Genomic DNA, 11,040 nt, shown 5'->3' with positions numbered 1-11,040 from the left:
CTTGGTTTTAAGCAAAGCATGGCCCACTGAATAAGTTCTATCAAGATGACTGGGTATTTTTTTAAAAACAGGTACAAGGAACTTAACAAATTAAAATATCATACTAGATAGCTCTGAAATCTGTTCCCTCGGGCTATGGTAAAAGATACTGATCACATTCTGTTCATGAAAATTGTCATGAAGTGGATGTGACAAGGCCCTAGTGGCAGAGTATAAAACTACAGAGGTTAAAAATGTGAGCATCACTGCCATCTATAGGTATGTCATACAAAAGTGAGACTGAAATTGAGAACAGAAATAAACTGATCATGGCTCAAATAATACACCTTATATTTCAAAGTTCCCTGACTTACAGAAAAATTATTCTTTTTCAAAGTCCAGAAAAATGAAAAGAAGGCAGTGGACTTTTGTCAAAGGATTTATTGAGCAACAGTGCAAGGTTCAGAACCACTTTATTGCACAATATTTTTTCTTTTGATACAACAAATGAATGAAAATAAAAGCTGTCAAAAACAAAAAGAATTGATGGCACAACATAGAAATAAAGTCAGTTCCTGATGGTAGATTTTTAAGTTTTAAAAAGGTAAATAAAAACAACCAAATATTTCAGAATTAGAAACCAACACACAAAATATGTTTTTGTTTTGTTTTTCTAAGATAAGTTCCTAATATCCAAGTCTGATTTTGTCCCTGAAAGTAACTGGTAAATGACAATTAAGCCTGCTTAATACTCCTCTCCTTCTTCATCCTCTTCAAATGAGTCGATCCCCACCTCTTCATAATCCTTCTCCAGGGCAGCCATATCTTCTCTGGCCTCTGAAAACTCTCCCTCCTCCATTCCCTCCCCAACATACCAGTGGACAAAGGCTCTCTTGGCGTACATGAGGTCAAACTTGTGGTCCAGACGGGCCCAGGCCTCAGCGATGGCTGTGGTGTTGCTCAGCATGCACACAGCCCTCTGCACCTTGGCCAGGTCTCCACCAGGAACCACTGTTGGAGGCTGGTAGTTGATGCCCACCTTGAAGCCTGTGGGACACCAATCCACAAACTGGATGGTGCGTTTGGTCTTGATGGCTGCGATGGCCACATTCACATCTTTGGGCACCACATCACCACGATACAGGAGACAGCAGGCCATGTATTTACCGTGACGGGGATCACACTTCACCATCTGATTGGCTGGCTCAAAGCAAGCGTTGGTGATCTCAGCCACAGATAGCTGCTCATGGTAGGCTTTCTCTGCAGAGATGACTGGGGCATAGGTGGCCAGAGGGAAGTGGATACGAGGGTAGGGCACCAAGTTGGTCTGGAACTCTGTCAGGTCAACATTCAGGGCTCCATCAAAGCGAAGTGAGGCGGTGATGGAAGAAACTATTTGGCTGATAAGACGGTTGAGATTGGTATAAGATGGGCGTTCAATGTCGAGGTTTCTGCGGCAGATGTCATAGATGGCCTCGTTGTCCACCATGAAGGCACAGTCAGAGTGCTCTAAGGTAGTGTGGGTGGTCAGGATGGAGTTGTAGGGCTCCACCACAGCTGTGGAAACCTGGGGGGCTGGGTAGATAGCAAACTCAAGCTTGGACTTCTTACCAAAGTCAACAGAGAGTCTCTCCATCAGCAGAGAGGTGAAACCAGAGCCGGTGCCTCCACCGAAGGAGTGGAAGACCAAGAATCCTTGGAGACCAGTGCATTGGTCAGCCTGTAGATATGGGCAAACAATTAGAAAGACTGTAAGATAATAGAAAATAAACACAGAGCTGTAACGTTTACCAAAAGCACATTTCTAAAATATTTGCTACACTGATGCTGAAGGTTACACATTACAACTGAAGCTCTATAACCAGGTAAATAGCTTAGTGGTCAGTGCACATATAGTATCTTCACATATGCATTAAAATTGCATGCATGTTGTCAGCTGATCAGGGTTAATCCCTGTAAAGCCTACAGCCAAATGCTACTCAGACATTTAGGGCATTCACTTACCCCTTAGAACCCCACGGAGAGGCAATGTGTCAGAACAGAGGCCATACAAACCAAGCTTGGCTGCAGTAGTTCTGTAAGTCACTTTTAAACACTGACTGCAGAGTGTGGTTTCAATGCCAGATTCTGTGCAGGTCTGAATGGTACTACTGGTAATCTCTGATTAGCTGAATATGTTTTTGCAAGTTTTTAGAACAAGGCTTCATGAAATGAGAGGGTATGAACTAAAACATGGTGATTACCCTTTAAGTGCCTTACCAGTTTGCGGATCCTGTCCAGGACAGAGTCAATGATCTCCTTGCCGATGGTGTAGTGTCCTCGGGCATAGTTGTTCGCTGCATCCTCCTTTCCTGAGATCAGCTGCTCAGGGTGAAAGAGCTGACGATATGTTCCTGTTCGCACTTCATCTGGGAAATCAAAAGAGCCACAGGTGAGCATACCAATTCATTCGTTACAGGTAGGTTGATTATTTATATACACACTGAATCATTTCTCAAGCTCGCTAAATCTCCTCACTTTATAATGTGTCATCGTAGAGTGATGTGTCGAGGACAAGATTATATTCTCAGTTTCTACCTGAAATCTGTCTTATAGTGGCAATGCATTACACTTATTACTGTGTCACAAAGGAAGATACGACCTTCTGAAATTGCTCATTCTCAATAGTTAGTGCAATATCTTAACACTGACCAATGACAGTGGGCTCCAGGTCAACAAAGATTGCTCTGGGGACATATTTTCCAGCCCCAGTCTCACTGAAGAAAGTGGTGAAGGAGTCGTCGTGGCCGCCTACAGGCTTGGAGCTGGGCATATGGCCGTCCGGCTGGATGCCGTGCTCTAGACAGTAGAGCTCCCAGCAGGTGTTCCCCATCTGGACACCAGCCTGGCCTACGTGGACAGAGATGCATTCACGCTGCAAGAGATGAAAGGAAGAGGGGCACATGATGAGATAATAGTGAAAGGGAAAGGCAGAGAAGTTATACCACAAATATGGGGATAATCAGAGTTTACACAATAAAAACTACAGCTGCTTGAATCCAAGGGAGTCGTTTACAATCTTTGCCACAAGGTGGAAGCAAAGAGCTGTATTAGCAATGAGAAAGAAGGTTGAAGGTGAACACAACAGCAAAACTAATACGCTGCAGCTGTCACTGGATCTCCTCATGTGACTGCCAGGCGCAGTCATGAGTTCATGAGCCTGTTCATGAGATGAAATGGAGGCTGAGTTCAGAGAACTACTGAGCATTTACTATGTTTACTAGGAAGATGACTTCAACAATAAGACTGCAGGAACATGGGATTGTGAGAGTTGGAATGTGGCGCATCAAGTTTGAAAAGATGCAACATTTAAATTTTGTTTCTGCTTTCAAACTGGCCCCTTATCTGATGTTTTTTATTGTAAAACAAGATACTCTGTTAAAATCTAATAAACTATAAAAGCTGACTTTATCAACAAAAATCTAAATCAATTCTAAGTTGTTTTATTATTATTATTATTATTATTGTACTCACATATACATTAGACATTCGTTTTTTTGACACACCTGATACTGATGGAAGCAGAAACTAGGTCAAGGTCGTGTAAGATACACCTTGAGATGAAGTAAATTTGTCAGCCATCATTGATCTCTTTCAAATGTCTTGAATCACTTTGGGAAATCTAAAAGGCAGACTGCTTTGTGGCAATGCTGGATTTTTATACGAAACAATATGATGGTTGCTGGAATTGTCAAAAAGATTTTTTTTTTTTCTGGTTAGTGTAGTACATTAACAGTTTTTAAATGAATTAACAGCAAATGTTATCTGTATCACCCACCTATGCCTTAAAATAGTAAAAATATTCACACACGTGATCCAGTCAAGTTACCAGAGCATAAAGTGATCCGTCTTAAAATTGCTGCAAAAATGTAATCTCATGTATACTATTACTAAGCCAAGAAAAGCAAGCTAATATTTGTATTTGAAGAGACGTAACTTAGGAATACTTGATTTTTAATCGGTGAATTATTAAAACCAATGTCATTTCCCTGTTAGTTAGGCTAAAATATCTCTGTTTGGGTCATGAATGTAAACAGGCGCAGTTAAAACCACCCTCCTTTCATTTCATCCCGCTGCACAAAACAGTGACAACCTGTCACATATGGTACACTGTATTAACACCCTGGTTGCTATTTTTACACAACCCCCAACTTTCCCCTTCTCAGTGATCAGGTGGTGGGCACAGGTTGGGTGTCAGTGGGTGAAAGCGGTCTAGAAAGTCTGTTGTTTTTCTAGTGTGTGTGTGCGCAATACATTTTGATCAAAAATAATAAATTCAATACTTTTTCTTCTTGTTCTCCAGAAGTGTGGCAGACATTTCTTTGCGTTTCCTGTCCCTTTCAAAGACGTTTCCAGGTTAGCAGAGCCCTGCGCAGCAGCTATTTTCGGTTCCCCATGCTAACCTGACACCTAGCTGGAAAGGCTGACTGTTCCTGTAAACACTGACTCTCAGCTTCTGAAACAGTGGTCACTGCTGGATGGAATTTTACTTGTGGAACGTGTTTATTATAATTACTATATTACTCGAATGCTAACATATTCTTTCCTTATCTGTGCATCTACAAGCATATCGCAGTAATCCAGGACTTATCTTAAAGACAAAGCTCGCTCCAACTGTCAAATTTTCCATGTCAATTAAACCTGACAGGGTGTGTCTGTCTGTGACGGCAATAAGGGTTTGTCTGAAGTGCCATTACACTGACTTGAGATTCCAGTTTTGTTAGTGACTACAGAGGTAGAAATAAATACTCAGGATTCTGCCAGAGACAGATTGAGAGGAAGCAAACGTAAAAGAGATAAAGACAGCAATCGATTTGTTAAAAGCTTTTTTCAGGTCAGCAGGCATTGGAACAGATATCCCTTCATGCTCCATTGTCACATTACATGTTGGACATAATGCAGCATAAAGCCGAAGTGATGACAGATAACTGTCTACTGGAAATTTGGCCACATCCAAACTGTTATGTATTTAGTTTATATGTTGTTTAAGACTAGTTACTTATGCATGAAGAGCAAAAAAAAAAAAAAGCCATAATAAACTATTCTACATGGTTACCTGCCTATTAAAATCCTTGTTATATAATTTATTCTGGATTTCATTTTGGTCAGTAGTTTGTCTGTATACAAATCTTAGTCTAAACCAACATGTTTAGACATCTACAAGCCATTCTTACAAGATCTTATGTGTGGCGTGTCACATGCCTTTAAGGAGGATTCACAATCATTTCTGAGACTCAAACATCTGCAGGTTTCACAGTCGGATTAAAAAAATCTGCCACTTTTCTGGCCAGTATCTGACTTTATGTCCAACAAGTCGATTTGTATATATTTGTTAACTGATATTCACCTTCTTAAATGACCTGCTTCTCATTGTGACCATCTCTTGATGTGCATTCTGTTTGCACTTTTAGCCCAAAACATCCCCTTGAAAATATATAAAAAACACACTGTGATGTAGTGTAGAGGAGTTGTGCTACACACTTTAATCATGATGAACTCTTCAGCTCACGCTGCTCTGCACCTCGCTATCTGAGAGTCCTCAAAGTAAAAGGAAAAACATTTTCACGGCCCTCATGTTATCCAATGTTGCTCGGCATGTTTGCTCAATAAAGGACTTTTCCCCAGTAGTGCCTTACATCCAATTCTAGCAATTGCAGACTCTTTAAAAACACCCAGAAGGCAACGCAATTTGATCTGAACACTAAGATTTAAGGTTGAACATTTGATTTAGATTAATAATACATTAGCCAGGTCTTTTCCTGCTGTGATGACCACGTCTGACTCAAATGACATGGCTACACCAGTTTCTCTACAGGTCTCTGTTGCTATTTTTACAGTAAACTGCACAAATGACATTAGTTGACCTAGTTAAAAAGCTACATGCTAAATATTGAAGTAAGTCATAGAGTTTGATGGTGCCATAGCCTGCTTGGTTCAGTGATACAAAACTGGAATCACATAGTAACAGCCAGCTGTCAAGACCTTTGCAGAGCACATTCAGCTCTCTGGGTACACCTTTCTTTTGAATTTAGTACTTCTGTGACATGTCTGGATGCGTCAGTGTGAACCTGCCTTCCAGCACAATGGCACAGTTTGTGAATTAATTATATCAGTCTTACATATACTTTCATTTAGGGTCAGTCAGGGTCAGTGAACAACCTTCACTGTGCAGCTCAGTACCATGCATTTAGTCTCACTTCTTAGATTTAAAATGGTAAGACTTAAAAATACAACTGTGAGCAACAGGAACTAAATTTTACGCATCAGGACTATTTGATCTACATGGGTGCAGTGGTGTACTCGGTAAACAGGGATGCCATTTGGTTTTTATAAGCAGCACTGGCAGCGCTAACAAACTGTGTTTATACTACACAGTGCAAACAGAACACGGAGGCCGAGTGTGTGTGCAGGCTGAATTTCCTGACCAGATGAGAAACTTTTATTATTAACAGCTTTATCAGCGATAGACCCAGACACAGAGGCTGCAAGATTATCTCTGCTTCAGGTGTCAGGGATTAAAGTAACTGCTCTGAGTTAACCATGGCTGTTTGAATTTAGGTGGGAAAAAAATTTCCTGCTCTGCAGAATTACTGGCCCTGACTCAATCTGAACTGACTTGTTGGCAGAAATGTTTTGAGACACACCTACATTCCTCACTGACACGTATGTTTGTAGTCAGCACACACCTGGCAGTGTAGAAATACATTATAGGTGTTTTAAAATGCCATTTGAGATAATGAAGCAGTACTTCTTCCACTTTAGTTTGAAAAATACTGGAGTATTAACAGAATAACTGCAAATGTATTGCATCATCTGTGTCATAATCTATTTGATTTGTGCGTTTTCTCTCTTGTGCTGAAAATCACCAGCACCTGCTCATCCAGGGCGGCAGCCAGCTCAGCCTTACTGCCAGTCAAAAAAAGCAAAAAAAAAATCTATTTGTGACACAAGGGGTCCTGCTGCAGGAGGCCGCACAGGGAGCAGCTCAGAACTGCTGCATCACTCGGTTAACCTGGCACACTTTTCAGGCACATTTAAATAGGCTACTGACGCACACTGTGCAAAATGTAGCTGCTAAGGAAGCATTTGTTGGCAGAACTTTCTCTACAGTATCTTACAGAATTCTACTCACCATTGTGGAGTTTTTTGGAGTGACCTCTGAGAGAAAAGCTGCTTGCAGTTGAGGTTAGCTGGAGCTGCTCACAGCGGCCGCCTATGTGGTCCGGGTGAGTGAGTAATGCCAGGTGGGTGCCGAGCTGCTGCGATATATCCAACACTAACCACTCCCACCTGTCTGCCTCGCGGGGACGCGCATCTGGAACGCGCAGACCACTTCGTACATCCCAGATACTCATTGTTTTTTTGTTTTTTTTTACTGCAGCCATAAATTGTGTTGTATTGCGTTGTAATCATAAAGGGAAGATTAGCCGAGGACAGTGACTTTCAAATAAATTTGGTTTACTGTTTAAAAAATATATTTTGCTGGATTTTACAGATTTTTAGACAGTAGTTGAAAGTCAATAAATACATTTAATCAAATGCTGTATTTGAGTACAATTTTGAGACACTTGTACGTTACTCGAGTTTGATCCACTTGATGCAACTTTATACTTCTGCTCAGTGGTGAAAAGTAACTAAATATATTTACTCAAATACTGTATTAGAGTACAATTTTGAGGCACTTGTACTTTACTTGGGTTTGGTCCACTATATGCTACTTTATATTTCTACTTGGTGTTGGAAAATATTTTTTACTTAAATAGTCCACTTAATGCTACTTTGTACTACTTTGTACTTTTATTCCACTACATTTACCTGGCACTACTTTAAATACTTTTAAGGTTAAATAGATAAGACTATTAAACCAGCTTCAACCTATTTTTTGGCTTCTTACATCTTACAAAATGTAGTGTGTAATCAGTGTCACGTTTTAGATGCCTATGAGCTGTTAACAGCTTCATCAAATAGTCATTTTTCAATCTTAACTTCTCACATTTCAATGAATGATCCAATACCTTGCCAAATATCAAGATTATTCATCCCAAGATCCCTTGTATGTAAAACTGATCATAAGGTAGGTACAACTGAGTCAATCTGCAATGTATCAATCTTGATCCATCACTATTAATAATCTCATATAGTCAAATATAATGCATTACTTACAGGGACCAAACAAGTCCTTTAAACATTTTAACTACATGTAGCAGGTAATACTTATGTGCTTTTACTTCTGTGATCTTTTTCATGCTGGAGCTTTACTTGTAATGGAGTATTTTTACATTTCTGAATTTTACTGAAGTAAACAATCTGAATACTTCTTCCACTGCTGCATTTAGGTCATCGCTGTTTAGTCATTCTATGCGTTCAGTTGCAAGACAAACATTAATAGACATGTTGGGAGGAATGGTGCCAGTGTTTGCATTACAATAATATGTCTCAGTACTCAACCAAACTTAGCTTTATTCAACACAATACAAAGTGATCCATAACACATAATAAAGCAGGGTTGTGTATACAATACTAAACCTGTTAATGCAAAGAACAGATGTGCAGTTTTAATATTTTTGTTGCAAGGCTTTGAATGTAATATTCAGTTAATACTATCACCTTTTCTCTATTTTAATTTGCCAATACTTTATTGAATTGACATTCTTAATGCACAGTATTTTCAAAACCACTACAGGTTTAACTTAAAATACTGTAAACTGATACATCAATGCCATTAAAATACCTCCTCCTCAGATAGTCAGGGTAAAGCTATGCAGTCAGTTTCCTTGTCTTTGTGTGGGCAGGACATCCTGCAAACCAATTCATTACAACAACTCTTCATACATTGCAATTTCATTACATATGCCCGCAGTTTAACATTTTGAAAGCTAGAGGTCGTAGTTGCTTCACTATGAGTCATTGAGTGAGTAAGTCAGGCAGTCCATGTGACATCTGAGAGTGGAGTACATTCTTTCACCACCAGACTGCTTCCCACAAAATGTTTTTGTCATTATGTCATCCTGCTACTATCCTGTTCTTTACGTCAAACTGAACAGTGTGTTCTAATCTATAGAATTATACAGCATGTGGTTTGCTCAGAGAGTTTACAGCATAGATTCAGCTGGGTCAAGAAGTATTTGAACGGTGACATAATTTCTGTAAGTTTGCCTTTGTATACCACATTGCATTTAAAATGAATCAATCAAAATGTGATTGAAGTGTCGACTCCCAGCATTAATTCAAGAGGTTTAACAAAAGCACGCTGAAAAGTTTACACACATAATTAGAAATATAAGGTTTATTTTTAATGTTTTACGGCCGATGACTGTCTGAAATCTGATCCCAAGAACATTATCAAATGCTGAGCTTCCTCCTTTGAGACACTTTTCTAGACCTTTTCAGCAGCTACCTTCAGTTGCTGTGGATCTTTCTGCCTTTAGAGAATAAAAAGGCGCTCAGTTTGGTTAAGGTCAGGTGACTGACTCAGCTATTTAAAAGCATTCCATTTCTTTGCCTTAGGGGTTGCTTTTGCTGAATGTTTTGGGTCATTATCTATCTGTACTGTGCTGTCCTATAAGTTTTGCAACATCTGACTGAATCTGAGCAGAAAGTATCTCAGGATTCTATTCAGAACGTAAGCAATCATCCTGCTACTTCTATCAGTTGTCACATACAGTGGACATCTGTGACCCAGTTCCAGTGGCAGCTATACATGCCGGTGTCATACCACTGCCTCCACCATGTTTAACAGCTGATTTGCTTTGGATCATGAGTCCCTCCTTTCTTTTGCAATACTCTTTTCTTCCAATCATTTTGCTACTGTTTCATCTTGGTTTCATCTTGTTGCAGAGCGGGGCAGGATTTCTTTCTTGTCTTTTTTTCCCCTGCAAATTCTAATTCTAATCTGGCCTTTCTGTTCTTCAGTGTTATCTGTTGTTTGCACCTTGAAGTAAATGCTCTGTCTTTACATTCACAAAGGGGTTTCCTGATTGTTCACCTTGACAATGATACCCCTCACACATGGAGAACTTCCTTGAATGGCTTTGTGAAGTTTTTTTTCACTGAGGAACAGTTCTGCAATCGTCTACTTTAGCTGCCTTCCAGGTATTTCAGTGTTTCTAAGGTCACCAGTGCATTCCTTGTTTGAAAGAATGTGAAAGATGACTGCTTTGGCCTCTACTAAAGTTTCAGCCTTCTCTCTGGTATGTCTGTTTTCTTGCTTTTTCAGCTTACTACTGACCTGCTTCACCTGAAGCAACACCTCTTTGGACTACATATTGAGAGTTCCCACAAACAGCTAAAGAAATCAAGTCCAGACCTTTTATGTCCTCAATTCATCATCAAATAACAATAAAACAGGCCACACCCTGTTATGAAAGTCTTTTTCATTGAGTCTAATTACGTTTAAGCCTGTGAAAATTGAGGACTATGTTAAATTGTCTATAACTGCTAAACTGTTAATGCAATATGTGCACTTTTGTCAAACATCTTCAATCAAGGCTGAAAGTCTACGTTTCAATCACATCTTGCTTATTTCATTTTCCACTGTAGAGCTGGACCTGAGTGGATCTGTCATGACCTCAAATGGTGCAAATTATCTATCCATCTAATTTTCCCATTCAGCTCTTGGTCTCTGTGTTTCTTTCTCTTCTTGCAGCACTAGCATTGTTATCACCCATTAGAGAGAAGACAAAATTGTGTGGCGCTTGGGACTCTCACACAATGAAAGTAGGTCATAGCTTTATGACTCAGGCAACACCTTTGAGGGCAGTACACTTGAAAAAAAAAAGACAACAGCAAGGCGTGTGCTTTCCCACTGATATTGCAGCTTATGAAACATTAAACATAAAGATTTAATTTTTTAAAAAGCAATTACCACAATTTATATGGTCTTAAACACATTATAAAACAATGTGTTCCATATGTATATATTTAACATGGTGTATAATTGCATACTGTTTATACCATAGTGCTTTGTGAGGTGTTTGTGTTAGAGGGATGTGATATCAACATCAATTACTGTGTTGGTTCCCA

The 11,040-nt window shown here is 39.6% G+C and overlaps 1 protein-coding gene across 1 annotated transcript; it reads right to left on the bottom strand.

Moving 5' to 3' along the window:
• Positions 1-402: 402 nt before the first annotated feature.
• Positions 403-7,312, bottom strand: LOC111572891 (tubulin alpha chain-like). Its single transcript, XM_023276765.3, has 4 exons — positions 7,151-7,312; positions 2,671-2,893; positions 2,239-2,387; positions 403-1,699 (listed from the first exon to the last, which is right to left on the bottom strand). The coding sequence occupies exons 1-4, from the start codon at positions 7,151-7,153 to the stop codon at positions 725-727; spliced, it is 1,350 nt and encodes a 449-aa protein (XP_023132533.1). The 5' UTR covers positions 7,154-7,312; the 3' UTR covers positions 403-724.
• Positions 7,313-11,040: the final 3,728 nt, after the last annotated feature.

Source organism: Amphiprion ocellaris, chromosome 11 (genome assembly GCF_022539595.1).
Source record: "Amphiprion ocellaris isolate individual 3 ecotype Okinawa chromosome 11, ASM2253959v1, whole genome shotgun sequence".
NCBI classification, from domain to species: Eukaryota; Metazoa; Chordata; class Actinopteri; family Pomacentridae; genus Amphiprion; species Amphiprion ocellaris.
This window is presented reverse-complemented; position numbering and strand designations above follow the sequence as displayed.